Source organism: Trichoderma gamsii, assembly GCF_001481775.2.
Source record: "Trichoderma gamsii strain T6085 chromosome Unknown Scaffold_15.2, whole genome shotgun sequence".
Taxonomy (NCBI): domain Eukaryota; kingdom Fungi; phylum Ascomycota; class Sordariomycetes; order Hypocreales; family Hypocreaceae; genus Trichoderma; species Trichoderma gamsii.
Window position 1 is genome coordinate 661,596 of NW_020171352.1, and position 25,905 is coordinate 687,500.

At 50.5% G+C, this 25,905-nt stretch overlaps 7 protein-coding genes across 7 annotated transcripts; 3 read left to right on the forward strand and 4 right to left on the reverse strand.

Annotated features, from left to right (window-relative positions):
- Nucleotides 1-514: 514 nt before the first annotated feature.
- TGAM01_v205111 (hypothetical protein) lies at nucleotides 515-2,164 on the reverse strand (the record flags this gene model as incomplete). The annotated part of the gene is made up of 3 exons (XM_018808733.2): nucleotides 515-714; nucleotides 779-866; nucleotides 944-2,164. The coding sequence occupies 3 exons, from the start codon at nucleotides 2,162-2,164 to the stop codon at nucleotides 515-517; spliced, it is 1,509 nt and encodes a 502-aa protein (XP_018658048.2).
- Nucleotides 2,165-4,325: 2,161 nt separating this feature from the next.
- TGAM01_v205112 (hypothetical protein) lies at nucleotides 4,326-6,049 on the reverse strand (the record flags this gene model as incomplete). Its single annotated transcript, XM_018808732.1, has 3 exons — nucleotides 4,326-4,750; nucleotides 4,836-5,828; nucleotides 5,896-6,049. The coding sequence occupies 3 exons, from the start codon at nucleotides 6,047-6,049 to the stop codon at nucleotides 4,326-4,328; spliced, it is 1,572 nt and encodes a 523-aa protein (XP_018658047.1).
- A 2,452-nt stretch (nucleotides 6,050-8,501) lies between these two features.
- TGAM01_v205113 (hypothetical protein) lies at nucleotides 8,502-9,104 on the forward strand (the record flags this gene model as incomplete). Its single annotated transcript, XM_024549576.1, has 1 exon — nucleotides 8,502-9,104. The coding sequence occupies one exon, from the start codon at nucleotides 8,502-8,504 to the stop codon at nucleotides 9,102-9,104; it is 603 nt and encodes a 200-aa protein (XP_024405708.1).
- Nucleotides 9,105-10,454: 1,350 nt separating this feature from the next.
- On the forward strand, nucleotides 10,455-10,835 carry TGAM01_v205114 (hypothetical protein; the record flags this gene model as incomplete). The annotated part of the gene is made up of 1 exon (XM_024549577.1): nucleotides 10,455-10,835. The coding sequence occupies one exon, from the start codon at nucleotides 10,455-10,457 to the stop codon at nucleotides 10,833-10,835; it is 381 nt and encodes a 126-aa protein (XP_024405709.1).
- An 8,644-nt stretch (nucleotides 10,836-19,479) lies between these two features.
- TGAM01_v205115 (hypothetical protein) lies at nucleotides 19,480-21,516 on the reverse strand (the record flags this gene model as incomplete). Its single annotated transcript, XM_018808730.1, has 2 exons — nucleotides 19,480-21,255; nucleotides 21,346-21,516. The coding sequence occupies 2 exons, from the start codon at nucleotides 21,514-21,516 to the stop codon at nucleotides 19,480-19,482; spliced, it is 1,947 nt and encodes a 648-aa protein (XP_018658045.1).
- Nucleotides 21,517-22,115: 599 nt separating this feature from the next.
- On the forward strand, nucleotides 22,116-23,153 carry TGAM01_v205116 (valyl-tRNA synthetase; the record flags this gene model as incomplete). Its single annotated transcript, XM_018808729.1, has 2 exons — nucleotides 22,116-22,129; nucleotides 22,214-23,153. 2 exons carry the CDS (start codon nucleotides 22,116-22,118, stop codon nucleotides 23,151-23,153), a joined length of 954 nt encoding a protein of 317 aa, XP_018658044.1.
- Nucleotides 23,154-23,957: 804 nt separating this feature from the next.
- TGAM01_v205117 (hypothetical protein) lies at nucleotides 23,958-25,244 on the reverse strand (the record flags this gene model as incomplete). The annotated part of the gene is made up of 1 exon (XM_018808728.1): nucleotides 23,958-25,244. The coding sequence occupies one exon, from the start codon at nucleotides 25,242-25,244 to the stop codon at nucleotides 23,958-23,960; it is 1,287 nt and encodes a 428-aa protein (XP_018658043.1).
- Nucleotides 25,245-25,905: the final 661 nt, after the last annotated feature.

Here is a 25,905-nt window from a genome sequence, read left to right on the forward strand (position 1 = left end):
CGCTGCGATTCTATAAATCCTAAAAAAAATACCCAAATAAAGAGCCTTCCCAGATATATCGCCCGGTGCCCAGTTCGACGCATCCTCGTCAAACCCGTCTGATGAAAACAAAATATTGAAATATATAGTTGAAACCAAACTTCTTACCCAACGCCGAGTGCCATTCAAGTCTCCAAAAAAAGGTAACCTTTCATAAAAAGCTCTGTGTGTTTACTATTTGCTGTCCGATTAAACTCTCAGATTATTTTCGTTATTTCTTTTCGTAGCTGTTGAATTCTCAATGAATGGGAGATATTTCTCATTCTATGAGTTGATATGATTATACACTGTCACCGTGTTCCTGTTCATGGTGGTACCGGTATATCTGTTTCGCCTGCCATGAAGTGCTCAACGGCATCAACCCCAACTTGCCTACAAGGAATTGTTAGCCTCCAGAAACCTCAAAAAGCCGAAACCAATATCAAACAAGAGAGAAACGAAGAGGAACAACTGGTAGTCAAAGTTTCAGGGCAACTCACGTTGTCAGCATCAGCCTCGTAAACTCATCCATGTCATCCGGCCGAGCATACATCCAAATCTCTTTGAAGCTCATATCCGTGACGCAGTATTGCGGCTTCTCGCGCCACGCGCGGAAGAAATCCACCGAGGAGGTGGCCTCCCAGAGATGCCGCGAGGCCGTGAAGCTGTGGCCGTCTTCCCAGAACTCTGGAGGGGCTGTTATTAAACCATACTCGTCAACTTCCTGGCTTACACGCGAAAATTTGATGGGAACACGAACCTTCTTCTGACTTGAGGACGAAGACGAGACACATTATGGCAAAGGAAATCATGATGGTCCGCCTTGTGCATTCTACCATGATCCAGCTCTAGAGATAAGAGGAGAAAAGTCAGTATGTGGGCCAAGATAACGACATGGTTGCTTTTTCAGTGATGCTGAACTCACATCCCAGCTCTTTGGTGGCTTGTCTCTCATCATGTGCGCTGATGCTGGCAAGCCTTCTTCCAGCTCATTCTTGACCGCTATCAAGTCCTTCACCCACGCCAAGAACACGCTCATCTCTCTCTCCGCCGCGGCCCTCATGCCCAAATCACCATCAAAGATGCGCATCGAGTTCAACAGCAAAAGGGCCTGCACTCTCGCTAACCGATCCGCGTGCGTCGTGGCTCTCTCGCCGTCACGATGGACTTCGCGTACGGCATCCAGCAGCACCTTTAGCGTCCACCCCTTGGTCTGTGGGGTTTGAGAAGAGTATGCCGTGGCAGCGGAAAACGCCGTCAGAATTGTCTTGGGCAGCTGTGAGGACCAGAGGCGAGGGTGCAAGAATGGCGCCTCACGACGCTGAGCAAAGTCTCTGTACATGTGGGAAATGGTCTTGACGATGAAGCCAATCTTGCTGCGGGGGTCGTGAACCTGGCAGACATCGGCTGGAATGCACTGATCCTCGTTCTGGAGGATAGAAAGATCACGGATAGGCTGTGGTGGTTGTAAGTGCTGCGAATGTGACGATTGCGGCTGTTCTGTCTGTAGTGACGGCGCGATGGGAACGGGAGGCAGGTCCATCTTGCCACTGTCTCCAAAGCCGCTCAGATCCCACAGACCACCGTCACCTGTGCCGGTCCCATTCATCAAGTCGACAATGGAGAAGCCCAGGTCTGCGTGAGTGTGATGTGAGTGGGGATCGCAGCCAAGCCCCATGCTGGCATCCTGCTGGAGGCTCTCCGGGCTGGTGTTGGTGCCGGTTGTGGTGCTGAGGCTCTCGATATCAAAGCTCATGTCGAATTCGGGAGGCATCTCTGGTGTGGTGCAGCTGCCCTCAACGGTTGATACTGAAGCACACGAGGGGATCGTTGTGGCGGTGGAGGCCCCGGCTGGAGACTGTTGCTGATGCTGGAGTGGCTGCTGGTGCTGTTGCTGTGGTTGCTGTTGTTGTTGCTGTTGCTGCTGTGGTTGACGCTGATAGACGCAATCGAGTCCTTTGGCCGCACATCGAGTGCATCGCGGCGTGCGCTTATCGCAGCGTCTCTTGCCGCGGACGCAGGCATTGCAGCTCTTCTGGCGCGAGGCCGCAGAGCCGCCGTCAGCGCTGATGCGGTCCATCTTGCGCAGACCCGAGCCGATGCTGCTCAGCGAGCTGCTGTCTGTGCCGCCAGTAAAAGAATCCATTGGCCTAGGAGGGGGGGGGGGAAGGTGAAAGAGTTGCTGTAGATGTGCTGTTGCTGTTGCTGCTGATGCCTATCAAGCGAGATCATAGACGGCACTACCAAATCTCCGCGCTACGCCAGCAAGCGACAAAGAGACCAATTGTGGAAGAATAAAAAGCAACAGATGATAAAGAGATGTGATAAGGAGAAGAATGAGACGATGTATGAGAATAATAAAAGAAAGTTTGGGCGAGTGAGTAGCAGTTCCAAGAAACAGAATGATGGGAAGGAGTTAGGGAACAGATTATCGCCGGCGGGACGATAAGATCTAAGAGGACGCCGTAGTCGCGGAAACTCTAATACTGCGGCGCGCTCATTCGGCAAGCTGTATCTTTTCAGCTAGTAGCCGCAAGATGTAGGAAAATAGAGAGAAAAATAATCCCAAAAAAACTTGGTAGATCTTAGAGTAAACAAGAAAGACGAAGAGGAAAGAGAGAGAGAAAACCTTTCAAATCCAATTGGACTCTCAAAGACAGAGAAACTCTACGCCATCATGTTACTTACAAAGACAAAAAAGGAAACCAGGGTCCGGCGTGCGTCAAAACGCAAATTCCCCGGTGACTGAAGCTGAATCCGCACCCGAGAAACCACGCCCAAGTCCGCAAGTCCGCCAAAAGCCAGCTCCGCAAGTCCGCCGCCTTTTCTTAACAGTCCAAGCCTCAATTTGTATGAGGCTTAGAAGGGGGCATGGCAGCAGACGGGCCGCAATCCGAAACTCTTTTTCTCCTTCTCTTTGCTGACGGCATTTTACCAAGGACGGCTAGGAAAGAAAGAAAAGGAGTCAAGAACCAATTTAGTTTCCTTTACAAAAGTCGTGGAAGCCATGTGCTGCGTGTCTCTCAGGTACAGAGTCAGTATTAGCGTCGACGTTTTTAGCTGCAATGCAACGACGACCAACTCTCCCCCCACACTTTGGCTCTATGCAATCTCTCTTGAGCATCTGCTTCATCCTATTTATTAAGTGACGCGTCTTGCGGATTTTGACAAATTGAACAGAGACTAATATTGCTAGGACACGATTCTTTCGATTTAAGAGTCAAACGGTCTGATGTACTTGCAGCTGATGAATCACCAGGCAACCATTAGCCACTTAAGACTACACCCGCACTCTACCAAATCTCACCATCAGTCAGCATCAGTCACCATGGTCCGTTACATTACATCACGTCAAATATCGAAAAGCGTCTTCGAATGAACAGGTTTCAAATGATCTCATACAGAAAAACCGACATACAGTGACCTAACCAGCAACATGCATAAGTGTTGCTCTCATAGTTGCCACCGGAAACGCAAAGTACCAGGTTGCCATTACATCTGATCGAATGGCATGCCTCCCAATTCCCTCCCAAGCTTTCTTAGCAAATGGGTATATACCACTATCATGGCCCTCGCGTCTTTAACAATCAAAGCGTATCTGTCCCTTTTATAAAAAAAAAATCCATGAGCATGCCTCCCAGTTTCCTTTCCCCTTTCCTCCCCTTCCACCGATTCTTGGCAGCCCGGATGAGGTAAGCTTTTGATTATCCACTGCCATATTTTGGCGAAACTCAAAGACAAATTAAACGCCTCCCTGACCAGATTGAATCTGGTACGAAAACCACACAATTTCCAGTGGGTTTTATGACAAGAATTGAAAAGAAAAAAAGAAGGAAAAAAGAAAAAAGAAAGAGAAGAGAGAAAGAGAAGAGAGAGAAAAAAGACTGGAAGGTAAGAAAAAAAGAACGAAAGAAAAAAGATAAACAAATTGTCAGGCCAAAGAAAAGGCGGCCAGTATGGCTGCTTTTAGAAAAGCTGCCGGTCTCCGTCGCAATTATACAACGGCCTCCAAGATAGAAATCTAGAAGGCATTAACGATCAGAGAAAGAATCGAAAAGAAAATCAACGTTCTAATAACACAGATTAAAGCCAAGGCTTCAAATATTGATCAGCAGCAGCTATATCTTTTTTTTTTTTTTTCCACATCTGGCATCCGTGGTTTCCTTCTAGTCATAGAGTGGCTAGACCGTTCAAGTCGTGCCTTCTTTACACATGTTCACTCAATCATGTGAGCACGGTGAAAGGCATGGAAAGCGTAGATGCTCGTGACCAGGGCGCAATCGGTAGGTCGATCAATAACGTCTTTGCTAGTAACGCTCTGGTCGGTACCCATTAGATCGTGGTGCCTCATACTGCACACCCGTCATGGAGTCAGGGCCATTCTGGATGCCGTTGTTAAGAGACCGGAGAGGTGGCAGCTCAGTCCGGGGAGCACTTGCATAGTGATCAGGCGAGTAACCAGGCTGGCTAATGGGCGCAGAAGGCGCCGCTGACTGGCGATTCAGCTCTGACTGGCGATTCAGCTCTGACTGGCGATTCAGCTCTGTCTGGCGATTCAGCTCTGTCTGGCGATTCAGCTCTGTGAGGCGACCCAGCTCTGTCATGAGCTGGGTGTTGTCCATTCGCAGTCCTGACACCTCTCGCCGTAGCATTTCGTTCTCGGCTATGGTCGCGTTATAGTGATTTTGGAGCGCTCGAACGTGCTCAGCCTGTCTTTGATGCTCCGCAATGGCTAGTAGCTTGTTAGTTTGGGCAAAATTCATACAAGAGAAGGGTCTACAAAAACGAAGAAGGGGGGGTGGTGATTAAATGTTTACCTTTTGTGAGAATCTCCCACTTTGAAGCCTTTGAGCCACGCTCCTGCGGCATCAAATCGCGTAGCTGATCAAACAGCTCCTTCATCTCGGTTCTTCGCTTTCGCTCAGCCAGTTTGTGACTTACTCTGAGCTCAGGGGTTCGGCTATAGGGCTGTGATCCCGTGGCTCCGTTACTCTCCTCAGCTTGAAGATCGGCAAGCTGCTTGTGCTGCATGCTATGGTGGTGCACAGGCGGGAACTCGGATGAGTTCATGCGGGAAAACTCAGCCCCATCTTCAAGTCTGCGCTGGCCCGGCGGCAGCCTGGACTCGGTGGTAAACTGGCTGCTAGCAATAGACTCCGTAATGCTACTACGACGCGATAAATCGTATGAAGATTGGTTATTGGCTTTATCATCTTCCTCCGCCGGGAAAGCCCACGCCTGACCCTTAGTCGGCTCGGCAGCACGGGCGATATGGCCAGTTGTTGGTCCAGTGATTGTAGGGGCAGTCCTAATCACCTTTGTCTCTGGGTTTCGTTCAGCACTAGGCTGGTAGCCATTTGAAATTCTATGGTGGGCAAGAGCCTCCAGACCGGGCCTGGGGTTCCGCTGCGCATGGAGTGTGTTTTGGATGGACGTCGAAGATTGATTGTTGCTAGTGTACGGAGAGCCTCCCAGGCGCATATCACTAAGGCCCTGGTTGATTCTGCTGTCCACGCTTTCACGTCGGCTGGCCGCATTATTAGCGAGCCCTTCTCCCAGCATTGGCCCTGAGAAGTGGGGTGTATCTAGCGAGGTTGGTCGGTCGAATCTTCGCTGGTCGGCGCCGTTGTGAACAATGGGAACATTGCTAGGAGAAACCATCGAGGCCACGCTCATGTTACTAGCAGAGGGGGAAACAACCGATTGGGGCAGCATATTGGTGGCTACAGGGGAAGGCGTCTTGTCAACTGAAGAATAGCCAGATCCGGCAGGGCTGAGTCCAGGAACCGTAAAGGATGCTGCTGAGGTATCTATTCAGCAAATTGTGAGCAAAACAAAGGAGGGAGGCTTTTTGAAACTTCAAACAAGCAGACTTACGCTTGCTAGAGTTGTCGTGGGTGGAATAAAATCCAGAATCGCGAAGTTGAGGGGCGGCTGCGGTATGGGAAGGTGCTCGATCGTCTGTGTTAAGGATGTTGTTGAGGCCGGCCGGCTTGGTGGGCAGCATTCGCTGCGGTGCCTGCGCTTCCATCCTAGCCGTACAATACGATGGAGACTATCGCGAAGTCGGGCGCGCAAGGGAGGAAGTGTAAATATCGCCAGCAACTCGTGGACGAGGTCCAAGGCCAAAGGCAGACTGGCCGCGCCGGTTCGAGTTGGTGACTCTGCAAGTCTGATCACAGAAGACGCTGTGGCGTACGATCGAGTCGATGAGAAGACCAATGTTTGGTTCCTCACGGTGATAGACAAACACGGGTAGAGAATTGGCGAAGTGCGGGTTCCTTTGGCAAGCGAGCGCGAAGCGAACCTCTCGCTCAGGAAGAGGCGCGAGCAACACACTCAGCAAATTCGAACTCGAAGGGGGCTAGAAAGCAGTTGTCGCTAATCTGAAGAAGTGTACTGAATAGCAAGAAAAAGAATAGAGTGATGCAGTAGACGTTCTAAAGGGTATAAAGTAAAAAAGCTCGACTTGAATACTGGTGGGAGAGAGGAAGACGAAGAGGAAAGTGAAGAGAGGGTAAAGTTGGGATGTGAGATTTGGAACTAGAATTTTGGGGGATCGAAAGAAAAGCCCGGATAGTATAGGCGAGGTGGTCTGCCAGTGTACTTGTAGGGGCAAGGCTAGATAGAAGAGCTCTGGTACCAACTCGCAAGGGCTCAGGGAGTGGAAAGTACCTGTACCTGCAAGAATGCCACTGACAGCAGAGGAGCCAGCCTCGAAGGTACCTTTTTGTTTCTCAGAGCCACCTGCAGAGTATCCAAGTCGGTTGGTACTACTAGTAGTAGAGCAGCCACGAGCGCATTGCAATTAGCAACCAGATACTTTTGCATCCACACAGACGCAGCACGGGGGAAACGGGGGAGGGAATTGGAGACTGGGTCCAGCGAGGCCTTGGCCAGGATCCAGGGGACATCCACAGCGGGTACCTTGTACGAGTGCGTGCAACAACGGAGCAAGCAGACCAGGACAGGACGGGCCTGCAGCGACTTGCGGTGCTACTGCCAGTAGCAGGAGGTGCGGCGTACACGCGTGTCTCGGCCCCAAGCCTGCCCGGGGTAGCAGTACTTGGCCTGCCTGTACCGCCTGCCAGGATGATATCCAATGATATTCGCGGTGCTACAGAACTACCAACTTCGACTATCAGCGGCAGCCATAGTCTACATTTCACAGAGATCAAGGCCCATCCAGCACTGATGCTCTGCCCACAGGACTGGGGCTGCTACCTTTGCGTCCACTGTGCCGTAGCACAACTCAAGATATGTGGGCGCGGCTGCTGCCACCACCACAGAAAACAGGCTTGAGGCTAATAACACCGAAAAATATCGGGAGGAGGGGAGCCACAAAGACACACAGACCACAGGCCGCAGATGGGATGTGCAAGCTGGTTTCTTGGGGAAGCCAAAATCAAAGGCATGGCGCGCGTTCGAATTACTCCTCTGTAGGTACCTCAGGCAAGTATGGAGTACGACCACTCGACTCGCTCGCTGGTGCTACTCCAGACTGAGAGTGGAAGTCAATGCAAACAAATGCAGGCAACCAGGGACTAGCAGCTGCAACTACAAGCAGCAACTCGTGCGCACGGAAGCCATCCATACCTGAAGAGTACAAGTTCGAGTTTAGTTGTTCTACCTTAGTTCGAATAGCGGCAGCGATTTTATACACACGCCCTCTAGGCACTGTATCCCCTGCCCCCGGAGTGGTACCCTACTTGCCTGCTACCCTAGGTACGCAAACGTGTGGTAGATATTCGTGCCTGTGCTTGTGCCCGTGCTTACAAGTAGGTAGACATGCTCGAAGGGCCTTCCTTGTTCTCCCTGGAGGCTGACACGGATATTTACAGTATACTCTTTGAAGCACCACTGGCAGCTTGAGGTTGTGCTCAGTGCCATTGGGGCAGATCTGGCAGCAGGCACAGCAACTGATACTGTATGAGCCCAAGAGGGGGCGCCTTCTGTTGCAACGGCAAGCCCTCGAGGCCCTTTGCCAGCTCGCGGCGCTTCCGGGAAGCTGCTTGCGGGAGGATTCAGTTTCAAGCAGAGCCTGCCAGTGGCTGGGCTGTAGGGCCATGATGTGTCGCTGCAAGGCGCCTCGTTGTGGCGAGGGGTCCAGGCCAAGGTTGCTGTGCCTTTTAGCAGTCCAATAACCGTGCATCCAGCAAAGGGGCAGTTTGTGGCCAGACTGTGGCATGAACCATGATGCTGGTGGTGGCGCGCTACCTGGCGCTCACAATACTATTAGGCCCTATTGAGCCACGAGCTGAAAGCCTCGCATCTCCCTGGCTGCCCTCTGTCACCGCCACGGCGTCTCTGTACTGGGCTGAACGGGCATCGAAACGGCAGCATGGCGGTCAGTGGCCTCGACATGATCCTCGAGTTCCACCCGCAGCGCAGGCTCTACCACACTCCAGATTCGACATCCGTCCCATGTCAGGCCGTAGGGCTAAGTTCCCCGATAGAATGAGCACCTCCGTCCGTGTCGATGGATGGCAGCGCTAGGCTCGATGCATCTCCGGCGCACGAGGGTTTCGCACAGGCACAGGCAATCCGTGCATGTGAAGACGATTGGCCCGGCTGCGGACGAACCTGCTTGGATGCCATGTGCGAGCAGATGTTCTTCTGCAGGCGGTGTCGCACTGACTGCCGCCCAGGTCGCTAACGACGACGCAACGCCCAGTTTCTTACGTTCTTGTGGTCTCTTACCAAAGACGGAGTCAAAGAGCCTCTTGTTCGCGGAGGGCCAGTCAGAACTGAGCAACATGTATGGGGAACTGCTCCATACCCGATTGCCACCGCCAACCGCAAAACACGTGTTTAATGCCAGTGCCTCGAGCTCCGTTGAGGATCAAATACGGGACGTGGATCGGGAGGACGGGGGTCTGGCTATAATCGCCGATGGAGGTAGCAACCGCAAGTTACATCTGCGACACGTTTCGCCCTGGACGGCACTTGCGCTTGGAGCAAGGCAAAAAGGGCCAGCTCCACTCCAAAAAAAGAAAAAATTGCCATCCTCCGTGCTAAATCGTGCTAGCAGCCGAGCCAAGCCAAGCCAAGCCAGAATCATTGAGACGAAGCCTGAGTGGAATTGAAGCAGAGACAGCAGCGGTACGTATCAGCATGGCGGGAGGCTGGAAGCGAGCGAGAGTCTCGGTGATGCCACACACGGGAAAGGCACCATTTGTTTATTGTTTCTTTGCAGCAAGATGCTTCCGGATTTACTCGCTAACGGGTCTGATAGAGATGGCGTTGTGTCAGCGTTTGCCTGAGGCGTGGATACAGCTTCGCCTTGTACTCCATTTGGCCCTTGCAAAAAGCTGGCAGCTGCTCCCTGCAATTGCAGCGTCTCCCATTTGGCAGGTGCAGCACGGCAGGTCACCTCTCTAGGTACCGTAGTTTCGAGCTATTGACGTCTTTATTCTTCTTCTTCCACTTGGTCGACTTCATCTTGCCTCATCACATTGAGCACTGCGTGTATTTGGCCATATCCATGCCATTTAGAGAGGCGGCAAGGCTGCTTCCGTCCAAGTCCTGGCGATCTCCCCGTCTCCATGCCTATACGGGGAAAAGAGAAATCGCAGGGCAGCTCCAAAGGCCCCATCAGCTAGGCACAACGGGCTTGGAGAGATTGCCATCCGCTTTTCGATTATTCGCTGCATAGCACCGCTCCTCAATATCTCGAGCCCATGGAAACAGAGAGATAGCAAGCACGTATGCCGCCGGCATTTAGTACCAACCAAGCCTCGCTATCTTAGCTTCATCACATGGAAAAGAGTTAGCGGTCGCAACATTTACTAATAGACTAAGCAGGTACCTATCTTCTAAAGATTTGCTACTGATTTTCTCCATGTGCAAGTCGGAAAGGGGGATAGCCAAACAAAGATACATACGAGTAAAGAAGCGAACGACAGAAGACGTAATACAGCGATTCGTCGCCTGCTACCGAGCATACCAGCCAACTATTGACACGCCCCTTGGGCATCCAGACCGTTGTGCGGGCGCAAACACGTTCCTCATCCGCCAAGCTGCGAGAACGTGATTCCAACCCCAGTGGCAAACCCAATTTATACGCGCCAGAGTGAGCCCTACAATGCAGAATCGGAATGGACACCGAAGCCAGAAACAAAAGTGTCTATCTTTAGTCGAACGTGCAACGAACGGGCCTACATATACGGTGATGACGGCATAAATTGCCCAATACAGTCCAGAGTACCTCGCAGCAGCACTGCCAAATGCGATTATGAAGACTTCACATAAAGTGCCTACACGCTACAGTATGCAAGACCACAAGGTACCCTGCAATGCCCGTTGTGACGGTCTGTTCAGCCATTTGAACGCCGTCTTTGACAGCCCATCCAAGTCGTTTGGTCGCGCTCTCAGCAACCAGACTTGGACGAGAAGGGGTGGAAAACCCGCCGGGGTGATTGGCTAGAGTGCCCAGGATGACAGGCCTTGGGGCAAACCGAGCCAGGGCTCCTCGTGCCGCTGTGGATGGGATTGACTTGGTGTGTCCACAGGTCCACTGCAGCGTGCATATGCGCGATCTTCCGCCGCCACGTGAGACTCGTTCGGCCGCCGCTCTCATTGGGCGTGAAGGATATCGGCCATATTACGTCGGGGCCGGAGATAGCGAACTTCGGGGGATAGTTACGCTGACCAACAGGCAAAATGGGGAATCTCGGTGGTTTATCGAAACCAGCTTCAACGTGCCACAGGATCGTCAAATATCACCTCAACTCGACGGAGCACAAGCCGCTTCATTGCTGACGCATTGGCCACAAGTGGTATCTGCATACTGCTGCATCGCGCATACTTGCAGCTAGCACAAGTCCGTACTTACGCATTGAAACATAAGCCCACACGATGCAAGTCATCAAGATGAAGAAAACAAGGCAGCACAATGGGGGAGGTACACTGATGGCTTCGTTTTATCGACTTACAGCACTATGTCGCGCCAGAAGAACCAGAGGCTCGCTGGAATGTTCTTGGGCGCTTACGCTGCCCTCTGGGTGGTGCTAGCAATAACGCTCCGTACCAGAAAAACGGAAGCGGAATGCATGCGGTCTTGAAGTGATGAAACGGCGCGCCTCTCGGCGATTCGTCAGAGGCATAGCGGCGCTTATGGGGTGGGAGAAGCTTATAATGGCTATGGAGCTGTGTGGCACACCATGCCAACAAGTGTCAAAAAACCTCGTGGCTCGGCAGTCTAGCATGCCCTGCACCACTTACTCAGGCACCGCACTATCGTCTTTCGGCTCAGCCGGTGTCAGTCGTTTAAGCATCGGTCGAACCGTAGCTTTCGACACAGCCCAGCCCTGCCTTGCAGTCAGAAGCGAACTCGCAAGGCGTGGAAAACATCCGGAAAGAAGCATACTCCGCAACTCGACCGTGGTTATGAACAAGATGGCCAAAATTGACCGACGGCAGAGCAAAAGCTTGTCCAGAACACTCTCTTATTGAAAACAGGTACTCCGTGGTGCAAGATCAGTGTATGGCTTGATGCTAAGCAGGGCCACCTATGCCCTGCCGTCTCGTTCTCCTTTTGCTTTTAGTCTTGTTCCTGTTCATGGTCCGTGCGATACAGTTACCTTTTGCTCAACTCCCCAAGGTCCACTCGATAGCTCGTCAAGCCCAGTCCCACCTGGAGAGTGTATGTTAGAAAGGTATCCTTGCAAGTTGGCGTTTCTATCGATTCATCCTACAACTCTACAACCCACGAACTTTTCGCCTGTGCAGGACGCATCACACACAAACAGCTTGGAGCTAGTCTGATAAGATTTCACCGCATGGTTTTCGGATGGCTTGTACAACGGCGATGCGGCGAACATACCGATGCACATATGGGGACGGCATCTGCCTCTTCAACCCAGAAGCAGAAGCTATTGGAAGCTTCCCACGTGGTATTCATCCACAGCCCACCCCTTACTGAGACAGGGACCGCACTCAGATACGATGTGCGCGGGCAAAAGCAGTCCCTCCAAACCGACTGGTTATTGATGAGTAGCTGTGACCCATACATGCGTGGTTTCCAGCAACCATTCTGAGAATAAGTGACTTGGACCTGTGTGTAACAGACGTGGGCAGGTAGTATCCCGTCGAAGGCTAATGTTGGACCCGAGTTGATAGCCACAACTACCGGGTTGGCACGAGCTCTTTGCTGCCAACAGAACATATGCCTTCTTTTCCTTTGGTATCAATTGCAAATCAAATTCGCCAATACTACCTAGTACTACATGTACTGTACACGACCTACCCCAACGTCTACACTCAATGTGCATGCACCGCAGCTGGTCACCATGGCTCTTGTTGTTGGCAAAGGTGAGGGGCACTAACACTAACTTGTTGAGGATGAGAAGAGTACATGTATGCATACCTGTATAATTACGTTTCATAGATACCTGTATTACCGACCGATGTGAAAAATCGGTGAGCACCCTTCACTTTGACGAGCCTCTGTGCGCCTTGCCGTCGTCTAAAATGCTGGCAGCAGCGATTATATTCCACGTGGGATCATATGCGGGAGGCATCTGAAACGAGATGTGACCGAGTACTCGTTGCGAAGAATCCGTGTATGCTCTGACAAGGTAAATTTTATCAAGGATAACAACAGAGCAGCGAGACGGCTTCCTCGTTGCAAACTTGAATTTACCTGCCAACTCCCTAGAGCAGACATTCTATTGAATATCGATTGGTTCGATCAAGGCTAATGACCTCATGTCCACTGCGCCATGGTCTATGCTCTAACCCATAAGCTTCTGAAATCTGGAACTTTTTCGCAAATGTCACCCATGGCTGCTCCTCTTGAGAGGCCTGCATGCGAAGTACCTCCGCTAACGATCTCATGTACTTGGATCTCCGTACAAGTACGTAGCAGTACTTGACGAATGCGAGATTTATGGAGCATTTTGGTGCTCTTGTTGCATGAATTTCTTGTCCAGATTGGGAAACTAGAAGATCGATGGTTGGCATGCGGGAGCGCTGCACTCTGACCGCAAAAGCAGCTCCGATGCTCCTGCGCACTAACAAAGGGGTGGCCCGTCCATCCATGCGTTGTTATTGCTCCAGTACTTGTATGCCTCTCTCTACCTTGCCTCTCAACTCGACAAGTGCCTAGTATGGGTAACACTCGTATTAGCTTTAAACTGCGGGTGCCATTCTCTGATCGTGTCTAACCCTCGGCCACTTGCCGAGAATGGAAGCCCACTGGTCAAAGTGGCCCCTAGCAGATCCAAGACCTTGCCGGTGTGTTCATCCCATGTTTTGCCTCGTGCTCATCTAGAGGCCGCATGCTCGCTTGTCTGTGTTTCGACGATAGGAAACCGCAATTGTGGGGAGCTGCGCTTTTATACCGCTGCTAACACTGCTTCTATGGAGCCTGATATCTTGATACACATGGTTATGAGGGCAGGGGAGCTCTAAACCACCTCAACCAAAAGCGCTTCAAACGTTGCCGCGAATTCTACCACAGAGTTCATGCTCAGCAACAAGGCTAAAGAGGATGTATAGACCGAATCGAAGTTTCAAAACGTCGTCAGCATCGGCTTAGCTTGCATCCTACAACTAGATGCTAATGCAGATGCAAGTAAGAGCCGTCAACTGCTCCCGCACCATCCTCATGCCACTATCCGGGCAGAACGGGACGCAACAGGCCCTGTAGCTTATCAACATCACATCCTGCAGCGCCACGTTGTCTGGCTCAATTTTTCTCTTTCTTCCAGGGAGTCGAAAGTGACATTGCATCGTTGCCTCGTGCTGTAAAGTCCAGAGCGGTTTCGCTGCTACTACATATGGTCCCGGAACTTCGCAATGATACTGAGTATACAGTAGCAGGATGTACAGGGACCCATGCGTCCATCTCTCGATACTATGTAACGCTATACTTCCGACGAAGGCAACCCTAAATAACTCCGCGGATATTTAGCAGCCATATACCATACTGTACAGGTAGGTACAGCGACAAACCATTCACTTGTCCAGATACCACGGTATGGTATTGGTAATTACAAAATATGAGCTGCTTGACAAAAGGGCCAGCGCTACCTGGTTGGCGGCTGAATCAACCCGCTCAACTCTGTTCTCATTGGCCGCGGTAACCTTTTGTGCAACACGCCATATGCATGAGCACAGCTCGAGACAATTGAGGACAGCCGTGTTGGGTGCCAATTCTCTGGTATTCCACGACAGCAATCAGCAGCATGGCCAGAACTGGTTGGGTGTCTCAAAGGAGGGCGTGATCGCACGTTTAGCCGATACCCACCGTCTGTAATGCATTTTACTTCTCAGGCAACGTCTTGCATGTGGCATTCCCACGCAAGAACACATGGAATAACGGTGCGGCAAGAGGCAGTCTACTTCTACCTTGTGTACTTGTCACCTGTAACGAGCTTGCTGACATATTGAATCAGTGATTTGTTCAAGAAACCGCTACATTGAACAAGCATGATAGTCCTCCAAATGAAGCCCGTCAGCCTGTGTACCAGAGTTTCGCCAAGGGAGGAGGACCCACGATGCGGATCCTTTTTTTCGACTCTGCACCAAGCGAGCCTCGATCTATAAGGCAGAGAAAACTTTAACCAGCCACGTTCGCTCATGCCCTAGGACTAGGCCACCGTCAGATGAATGATCGACCGGCTCCGATAGTTCTAAAGAGTTAATTTGGAGGGTTCGTGCCACTCAGATGAGCCAAGAGCTTGGGACACTTGCTGGCAAGTGTTTGCTATCCCCAAAGGCAGGGACGTCATTTCCACCCCTCTCAGCTGCGTTGCTCGCAGAACAAGGGTTGCTTTTTATTTTCCCCCTCCCCCTTTGCCACCCAGCCGGCCGCTCGCTCTAGCGAGTGCTCCCTGTGGCCGACGGTGTCCTATCATCTTTGGAAGTGCCCCTGCCATACAGGCACAGACTATATGGAACCGAAATTTGGATAAATATTGCACGTTGGTGCGACGTGGCGTGGCGTACACGCACATACCTCAGGGAGTGTGACGATATCAAGACAAAAAACAGCTCCCCGGTCCGAGGAAAAGGAAAGAACCGGAGATCCTGGTACGCCGTGGCTCACAAGCCTCGAGGCGCCCTTTGCTTTCTCTCGGTGGCGCCGCCTCACCGCGCCTCATGGAACACAAGAAATATTCTGATTTGTTAAGTACGCGGATGGAAATGAGCGATCTGCGTGCTGTAATAAAGGCGTTTTGCTTTGTGGAATATTTTGGCAATCCGAGGAGATGGGGATGCATTCATCTGGCGCCAGAGATGATCGAAATGAACTCCTGCTGTACACTGTACAAGTACACCGCTCAAAGGTACAGTATTTGTCATTATGCAAGATGTCTGATTGTCGTATGCAGGTACACTCTCGTTACCACATATCCTTGACCTCGGAGAGAGGGAATGTCCTAATTCATGCCACACATTTCCGTTGGTTTTGGGAGGATTCATTTAAAGCAGCCTGTTTTGAGTGTCTTAACTGGCAAAGGACGTGAATGATCCGAGACCTTGTATAGAGCCCAAGGGGGGGGAGCAAGAACGCTTGATGCAATTACTCCTGCTAATAGCGGTACCAGCCGTGAAGTCTCAGAAGTAATTCCATCTAAAACAGATCCCGTGCTGTTGGTCAGCGTATGGGTCCAATATGTTGGTTGCCAGATCGCCCTCGTCCGATCCAGATTGCTGGGGGCGGAAAGTTTATTGGAGCAATCGAAGCTCTTAAATTGTTATTACACCGTAAATGGGACACGCCGCCAATCTTGATTCTGGACCCTCCATGTGACTCCCCTCGCTAAAACAACCAGTACGTTCCCGTCTTCCCGTGTATGAGGTCTCGTGGGAGCGTTGGCAAATGTCTCTCTCTACGTTGATACTAGTACTTGATATGGAGCCTCTTTCCGCGCAAGCTACGATGTGAGACTTGTGGCTGGCAGTGCGTAATCAGTCATGAGTGCAGGTACCATTAGTACAGCCAATCTGAGAAATGTCTCTTCCCCTAATCAAGTTTTATTGTGGCTGCAATAACACACTATGTGTGTCATGCGGTGGAAAAAAAAAAGCAACTGCCCGGTTTGGCTATCTTTATAATTTGGATCCGATGTGCAGTGGAGTATTCCCCCCCACCCCTTGTGTATGCAGCATTAAGGAGTAGAACGATTGTAGGCAAGCCAAATTGAACGAGAATCATTGCTTGTAGTTTGGTGATCCAATATAGCATACGTTATCTTGGCTTCATTCAGAAAGAGAGGCATCTTTAGATAATACACTAGCCATAAGGAGAAAGAATACGCAGATGTAGAATCTTAATGATGATTCTAAAGTACTTGCCACATCGAAAACGAATGTGACAGAAGAAGCCGCCAGAAACTACGCGGCAAATTGGGACCCAGAACATTTTGATTGTTCTGGCTGTGATCATTTCAAGCCGGAGGCTATGAGCTTTCTCTTAATCCCAATATCTTAGTTCATCTCCAACTACCGTGCACGGTATATCTCGCCCTGTGAATCCACTTGCTCCTTCTCGCCTGCGATCAACGGGAGAAGAGACCTTTTTATGTAGGTATCCACTACTTTCTAGCTCGAGATGAACGCCCCCAGACAACATATTGAAAGCGTAAATGTCTGAATCCGTTGAGATGAGGGACGTACGCTGTCCAGGGACAAGAATGAGATCATACGGCTAAAGTTTACCACTGCCGCTCCATTTAGCTCAAGTTTGATAGCATACGGTGAATGACATTAGGACACCGGCTCGTGTTGCAGAAGATGGCTGTTTGATGAGCGTCCTTGGTGGAGATTTCCGTTGATGAGTCTCGTGGCAGGATCAGGAAGCTCAATAGAATGGTTCGTCCCTGGTTCTCCCAATATCTGAATATTCTTCTCCCATGTTAGAGCATGGATATCTGGTAAATGTAAGATGCGTTGAACTAGATTCGGGATAGGGAGAGCTCCCCAGGTTCATGTTGTAGACTACAATGCCATCTTCTAGGTCCATCTCAGAAATAGTGATCGCGAGAAGATTATCTGAGAGCAGCGCCAAAGAATAAGTTTGTATGTTAGTTCTTAGTGAAGAATTGCTACAAATCTCGTCATGCGACCGATTCTGTCTTTGCATCATGGGCTTACGAGAGGCACAATCTCGTAGTTGATCTTTCAGAAAGCGTAGTAGAATATCGATCGCAATGTTTTATAAAAGCGGCCTGAGCGTTGCGGCGATAGAAGCCGAGTGTGTCCATAGAGCCTTTCTTTCAATTCAGACTTGACATCTTTTCTTAACGTCATTACATACCCTTCAATGCAATCTATATCAACTCTGCTTGTTATTTCTGCAATGGCCTCTGCGGTACTCGGAATCGTCTGCCATCTCGGCCGAGTCTACTGTGGACATCCCCTTTCCAGACACGGGCAAATAGATATGTTTTTTTTTCACTCGTATGTCTCTCAGATCGCGGGAGCCCGATACTATCAGGGCTCTTCACGACGGCGAAAGTTACACTCAACTGAGAAGCAGAAAGCCAATTTGTTATCCGACTGCATCAGCGACTAGCATATTGGCTTCAGTGAGACTTGCTCATGGTTATGCACTGAAATTCCAGCGGCTCAGAATGACTACTGCTACTATGTAAATATCAGAAAGCGGTTATTAGTAAAAATTCTAGGCCCTTCTTACAAACGATTAAAAAGTTGGTAGCCAAAACATAGTTTGTATAAATGATTGTCTTGATGTGAGTCTTCCTCCATAATCTTTTCCCTGTAAATACAGAGATTTTTCTTACATGCTCCTTCATACTAAATGAATGATTGAGTATAAATATGATGAACATTCACGTGGGTAGGCATTTATTTACCCACCTTATAAAGAAAACGACAACGTGGTCTTTCCGCATTCTCGACACGCAGGTCAAAGCAAAGACGTCACAAGCAAGTAATAATAACGAATCACAATTTGCATTGGCCTTTTGGTACCTGGAAATCATAGAAACTTGTGGATGTTGGAGCGCATTCTTGCCTCATTCTGATGTTCTTTTCTCATGGGTCGAAAATATAGAACCCACCTGACCAAGCCGCCGTCTTCAGTTTTGGATCGCCAGCCACAATGTTTTCAATAGAAGAGTTGCAATATCAACAATTAACCTTCCAATAATGCTTAATCAATTGGAATAAAGTTCGAAAATGTACTTGGCACCTTGATGGCTGCACTGGGCTGTGTAACCAGCCACTACACGCCATGATAAGAGGCATACTTTGAATCCGTACCGGAAGCGATGATGAGCAAGCGGGTCTGCTCAGAAGCAAGGAGCTGAATGCTTTGTGATACAGTGGCAGTAAACAATACTTAGATGAAAAAAAGAAAAGTTGGAGGGGCAAAGGGGTGTGTGTATTTGCCTCGTCAGATAGCGGATGTTACCCCAAGGTCCCGAGATCTGGGCTTGACAGGCTTGTCGATCCTGCGAAAAGTATAAAGGCTGTTCTGTACGACAAAAGGACGAAATTGCATAATAAAAAGACGCAAGCGGGAGAGAGCCTTGAATTAAATTACAATTAAAGTGCAAAGTATCCCGCCCCTTTTATCTTTTCATCACGGTGAGGCTTGCCTAGTGAGGTTGTACACATGCTAAGCCTCACAATATTGCACAATCAACCAGCCACTTACTCCAATTTGTCTCTTGCATTTATGGCTCTGTGGAGCTGGCGTTCGACTACAACACGTTCAAGAGTCACGAGGCTGGTTGAAACTGCCCAAAACGTCGTGACATCGTGTCACTTCACAGATATGTCTTCTCATATCACCTAGGTAGAGAGACACGATACGGATTCCATATATAATTTATGGGGAAAAAAGGAAGGTTGTGAAGGTATAGAAATGTATAAATCCATGAAAAAAATACATGAATCAGGAAGAAAAGAGAAAGACGAATGCGTCACACATTACGGGAGAACTGGGACCTATTCTAGGAGTGAGACTGAGGTGCGGTCATCGGGGTTGAAATGCGTCATAGATGAGAACAATATGGATGAGCGTTTGTTCATACATGATAAGACACAATAGGAGAAAACACTGAGCCACCACGCTGGTGTCCAACATACAGTTCAACCCAAGCTTCACACAACGTAGAAGATAACATCAATTGAATCTACCATATATGGCTTGTAGTATATTCATCTAAACCAAGCATCAATCGTATTTCCTTCTGTTTTCTGCATATGTATTCTCAAAAAAACCAAGCCCAATTCCCGCGCTGCATCCCAGCTAATTATTATACTCCTAAGGGATAAAGACAAAAAATGTTTTCTCGTTAGACCTTCCCCCCCACCTTTGTTTCCTTCTTTTCGTCTCTACCCAATGAGAGAAGAACATAAATTGTTCATCGTAAATCCAATGTCATGAGATGGATCAAAAACGTAACTCGAGTGCAATGAGGCCGTGTCGACTCATTGATGCGCTAAAATCTTATGCTCAACGAACTGCTCAACAAAGAGTCTCTAAAAGTCAAACTCGGGTCGGAAAATGTCAGGGTCGACGCCAGGAATCGTCTTGTCTGCAAGATCCTTCCTGCCCATCTGCGTAAACACCCTCCTGAGGGTATCGTACAAAGTGCTGCTGCGGTTCTGAGCAGACATTCTGTCAAGAGCCTGGTCGATTTGACCCGAGGCACCGTCACCCAGGATCTCGTACGCCTTGCTGCGGCCAGACTTCTCAATCGTCTTGTGCATGTCAAGAGCGGCAAGGAAGTGAGATGCCGCTTCCTGGTGGCAGTTGATGTTAATACAGCTCACACCCAAGTTGTAACGGGCGCGGACAAAGTTGGGCGCCAGAGACAGAGCTTGTTCATAAGCAGCAATGGCCTCTTCTGACTTTCCACTGTTGGCGAGGGTAGCACCAAGCCTGTTCCAAAGCAGGTGAAGTTGCTCCTGTTGGTTTGTGGTGCCCAACTCCGAAGAGTGAAGGGCTGATTGGAAGCAGTCTACTGCCTTTTCGTATTCTTCGGCTCCGTAAAACAGTACACCAAGTCCGACTTGGACGTCGGGGTCCATGTGCTCGCCATCAGGGCTAAGCTGAGCGGCCTTGATAAAGTGGCTGGTGACCTTATCATGCAGCTGCTGTCGATCGGTGAATCCCATATCAGCGGCAGGGTGAAGATCTACAGGACTGAGAACGTTGGGATATTTGACAGACAGCCACCTCTCGAGCGTGCGGTACGCCGTGCTGTCGTAGCCCTCGTTGGTATATGAAACAGCCAGACCCATCATGGCATCGAGGTTGTTGGGATCGAGCTTCAAGGCTTGCTCCAAGGCACGAATAGCCGCTGTTTCCTTTTCGTTCTGGGCCTGAGCAGAGCCCAGGTATACCCAAGCCTCAACATGGTCCGGGTTCTGCTGAACTGCGGCCTCAAATGCCAGGGCTGCCAGGGACAGGTTACCTCCCTCCTTCATAACGCGAACACCTTCGGCAAAGGCATTCTTTTGCTCACGGAAGATGTTCTCTTCCTCAAACATGTATTTCTCAACAATTGGGTCGGCGAATCGTCCCCAATCATTCGGGCCATTGAAGTCAGGCATGAGATCCTGGCCCCATTCGGTATCAAATTGGTCAAAGTATTGTTGGTCGTTCACCATCGATCTAGCAGCAGCAGTTTCAGCCTGAATTCCTTTCCAAATAGATTCGAAATCACCAAACTCATTAGTTTCCGATTGGAGATGGTTGTCCATCTGCTCCAACTCTCCCTCAGCAGCTTTCGCCTGCTTCTCAGCTTCTTTGGCCTCTTCCTTGTCTTGGAGTTCGAGCTGGGCAAAGTGCTCTTCCCACTTGCTGTCGTCCAGCTCAACCATCTTACCCTTGCCCTTCAGGTCCTGTTGTTGCTGCTGCATAGGTTGCTGTTGCTGGTACATCGGCTGCATCATGGGCTGGCCATATCCCATACCCATGTTCATGCCCATGTTCATACCCATCATCGGTCGTTGAGCCATCGTGGGTTGAGCCATCGCGGAAGACAAGTCCCCGATCATCTGAGGCGCCATTGCGGCAGCGGCAGCCGGGTTTGACTGTTGAAAGCGAGCAAATTCTTCGGGGCTGAACAGAGGCCTGAGTGGTGCGAATTGATCCATGTTGGGCTGCTGGGCGTTGAAATCTTGAGCCCATGATGGCGACACTGACTGCGCTCGCGGCGGCGCAGGCGCAAGCTGGGCAGCAGGCCCGCCTGGTAAGGTAGGAAACTCTTGTTGAAGACCAGGGCCAGCGTTGAGGAAACCGTTCATCATCTACAAAACCATAGACATATCGCGTATTAGTAATGCGCGTCCTCATAGCGAGATAAACAAACACGCATATATCGACCATAAACAACGTACCTCATCCTGGGGAGCGTTCGCAGGCGAGCTACGAAAGCCGCCCAGCTGACCGCCTGGCCCTCTGCCAACGAGGCGGTCTCGCTGTAGTGTTTTATCATCTTGAACGTGCTTCTGAAACTGGCTTAAGGGGTTGCCAGCCGTCGAGCACTCTGCGCCTCCCATAAACGACATCTTGGCTGTATGACTTGTAATGAAATGCGCAAGGGGTATCGATCGCGTCTGCGGCTGCTCTAGTAACAAGAAAAAAGGACAGAAGGTAAGAAGAAGCTGAGCAGAGAGGCAGCCAGAAAGATGAAAACAAGTCGAAGATAGACTCAGCCGCGGCTGGGATGCTCGTTGGCTAGCGGATACGAAAGACACGCGCTTAGACGGGAAGAAGCAAGGGCTAGGACGGTAGAGCGGCTCCGGCTTAGGCAATAAGATGCAAAGAGGCGACTTCCAGGCACGTCACCTGCAGGCCAAAGGACGGGTTTGTTTTGATGCTGTGTGGGGAAATCGGCCTACCGAGGCTGTCGCCGGTCCGTCCGGGTTGGTAAGCTTTAGAATAGATATCGTCGCTCATCAGGGGCTACACGTGACTGTGGGGTCGGAAATAGATGCGTTGTGGCTTTATTCCGCGCTTGGGCTGTGGCGGTGCCTACTAGCAGCCGTTGATGCTATCGATAAGACTTTTTTTTTCTTCGTTTTTGGCTGTCCCATCAAGAAGGCATCACGGCGATTGGCATAATTGCAAGAAACAGCGATTAACAAATCCCATTGCCAATTCCACCATGCTTCGCCAAGTGTAAGTCTCCAAAATCTTACCCAGTGCTTTCATTAGCAAAATTTCCAGGCCATGAGTCAAATCTAACGCAAAACTTTCTTCCAGAAAACCTCGTAACGCTCGCTCCAAGAGAGCCCTCGAGAAGCGCGAGCCCAAAGCCATCGAGAACCCCAAAACATGCCTCTTCCTCCGCGGCAACAACTGCTCCCAAGTCGTCCAAGATGCCATGAACGACTTCTTCTCCATGCGCCAGCCCCTCTCCAAGAAATTCACCAAGAAGAACCCCATCCACCCCTTTGAGGACGCCGCCTCCATCGAGTTCTTCTCGGAGAAGAACGACGCCAGCCTGTTCGTCTTTGGCAGCACACAAAAGAAGCGCCCCCATGCGCTGACGTTTATCCGCACGTTCGGCCACAAGGTGCTGGACATGCTGGAGCTGTACCTCGACCAGGAGAGCTACCGCTCCATTACGCAATTCAAGACCAAGAAGTTCGCCATTGGCATGCGGCCCATGGTGCTCTTCGCGGGCAGCGCCTTTGAGAGCCCCGTGCCGAACGAATACACGCTCGCAAAGAGCTTCTTCATGGACTTCTTCCGGGGAGAAACCGCGGACAAGATCGACGTCGAAGGCCTGCAGTACATCGTCTCCATCGCCGCCGAGGACACCGCCGGCGAGGGCGACGCCAAGCCCGCCATCCACCTGCGGGTATACCTCATCAGCACCAAGCGCAGCGGCCAGAAGTTGCCCCGCGTAGAGGTCGAGGAGATTGGTCCCCGCATGGACCTGCGGGTCGGACGCATGAGGGAAGCAGACGAGGCGATGCTCAAGGAGGCGATGAGGAAGGCCCGCGGCACGGAGGAGAAGACGAAGAAGAACGTCTCCATGGACTCAATGGGTGACAAGCTGGGTCGTGTCCACTTGGGCAAGCAGGACCTGAGCCAGATGCAGACAAGAAAGATGAAGGGATTGAAGAGATCTCGCGACGATGCCGCTGAGGTAGACGACATTGTCGAAGTTGATGATTCGAAGCGAGCAAAGAAATAAACTGGCAAAGGTAACAAGAATCTAATAGAATGGAGGGAAGGAGGGAAGGAGGGAAAAAAGATGTCTGGCGTGCTTAAATTCTGGGAATTGGAGTTTGGCGTCTTGGGCGGCTTTATAGTCGGCTTCTATCGATCACTGCTATATAGTGTCCTGAGATTTTGTTTTATAGTATCAAGACATCATAATGAGATGAACTGATGGATCTAGATTCATAAGCATTCACATATTTTGGTTCACATCCGTTGTCTCACGATTCAGTGATGTTTTGACAATTGCATTCGCATTCACGGCACGACTCTAGCAGCACGACTCCTAGATGCAATTAACCCAGACCCAAATTCATCTTGACTCCTTATAAACCCCGTAATATTATGTGTCATATCGTCCTCCATATCAGTATCAAACAAGTGACTCCGAAGTAATCCACGAGCCCTGCTATCATCAGATCGTCTTTGACCATAGACCTCCATTCCAAACGCCCAGTTAAGAATCGCTTGTAAAAAAAAAAAAGAAAAGGAAAATAAACATATAAGAGTGATAGCTACATTGCAGCTTCGAAAGAAAAGGGGGAATAAAAATAAGCGACAACCCATCTCCCAACAAGAAGACACAGAAAAAACAAAACTCCCACGCTCGTACATCTTCCCGTGGTAATCTATACATCAGCGCCTCCTCTCCTGAACAAGGCCGAATGCTCCGAATGAGGTTAAGTAGCTGCAACCTCAACAGCAAATAATACACTTCTGAAAGGGGGTGCCGGGTGCCAAGTATTGGCGAATATCCCAAGAATGGTCACTCGGAATTCTAGTCGAGTGGCGGTGGAACCAAGCCATCCAAGTCTCCCACCACGGGGATGGACTCTATTGACTGCGGCCCTTGGGTACTGTCCATCATCTTGGCCATAAGGTCGATATGATTCAATATCGTCTCGGCGGATAGCACGCCTCCGTCTGCAGGAGGGTTCTCCTTCCGCTCCACACCCCATATATCAGCCGGGATGGCATCAGCCTCTCCGTCCCATAGAGCGATTCGGATCGGCCATTCAAGATGCCTCCACCATTTCGAGCCAGTCTCGAATAGACTCACAAGGCCCATAACCTCTCGACGAGCCACATCGTCCAGCCACCATACGTTATCCATACGCTTGAGCAATGCAAAGAAGCAGGCCAGAATGGCGAGCGCGCGAGGTCTCTTAGCCTCAACAAGCTCAACATAACGACGTGATACAGTTGACGGAAGTGCCAATGCAGAGGGAGCGTACTGATTCTTGTGGGCCCAATTTAAAACACAGACAGCATGGAAGTAGCCCTGATTGGTTGCGGCTCTGTTACTCTCATCTTCCTGCTCTAGCTCTTCGTCTAGATCATCGAGAAGGTGGCCAAAAAAGGATTCTGGCCCAAGCGGATTCAGATCCAACATGGAGCCAGGCTGAGAGTCGATAACCACTTTGAGTGTGGCGCTGTTTCGAATCCATTGCCAAGATGTGGCGACGATGGTTTTGACGCCCTGGAAAGCATGAAACCAAGAAAGAGGCAATGCATACCGCCGGTGCGATTCGCTCGGATCCGTCAGGTCGCTATCCTCCTTGATGAACAGACGAGAAGCAGTGGCCTGGAACGCGATAAGACATGAAGTGAGGAACAGGGCGTCGGCATTTTCCGCGGTGATACCCTTGTTCAGTGAGCGGCAATATTCCGCCAAGGTAGAGGCAGAGTAGGCATGGGATGCCTCAATCATAACCTTATCTTCGGGATTCTTGAAGCGCAAGTGTAACGCAGCGACAGAGAGAACCGCGTCAATCAGATACGTTCTCCCCTCCAAAGCGAAGCGTGGGACGTCCTTTTGCCAAATGTCCGTACTAGCAGGGGAGTTCATAACCAAAGTCTTGGACGTGCTGCTTATGTACTGGTGCCATAGCTGAAATTCCAAAAGTCTGTCTCCTTGCCTCGTCATGGAGGTGATGATGGGGACGGAGGGTAGCGTGAGGGAGGGCGTTGAGGACGTAGAAGGAGGCGAGAGCCGTGAAGGAGATATTCGATGGTCGTCGTACGAAGGAATGCCTGCTGTTGATGGTGCTGTCGTCGATGTCATCGTCATCGAGCCTGATGATGTCGGCGCGGATACTGGGGCTTGAGGGCTCCTGGTGACCGGGGTGGGAAGTGTATGCAGTTCTTCGAGCACTTGGCGGCTCTCGAAGTCGCACATGACACCATGTTTGGAGCAATTTCCGCAGCGCGGATGGACTTCATCGCACTATGCAACAAGACGATGGATCGCATCAGTATCATGTATCTCAGGGCATAGAAGTTGTTGGCTAGGAGTTTCCGGATGACAAGATATAGGTGCTTGTCCATTCCTTTCAGCTTCATTTTTTTTTTTCCCTTACCTTGATCTTGCGATTTTTGCACCGCCGGCACCCCGCGCGCGACTTTTTGTGCGACCGTCTAGGAGGCATAAGGAGAGTCCCGGATTCGCTGGTGAGATTGCAGAGGTGCAGCGACGATTCTAGATGCGCCACGCACTGGTGGCATCGCCACGCGGGCCGAGTGAAAGGCGCCTTTTGGTGATGCTGCAGGCGATTTGCAGGGGCAAGTCGCGAAATCCGACGGTCGGCTCCGGGTCTGTCGAGCGATGCAACTGCGCAGCGTCCAGCGATGTTGAACGGCTAGAGCTGGAGTGCCCGTGGCCAGAAAATGACGGCGATATGCCAACCTTCTAGTATGGTTTCGATACTATCAAAGAGCCGTCGGAG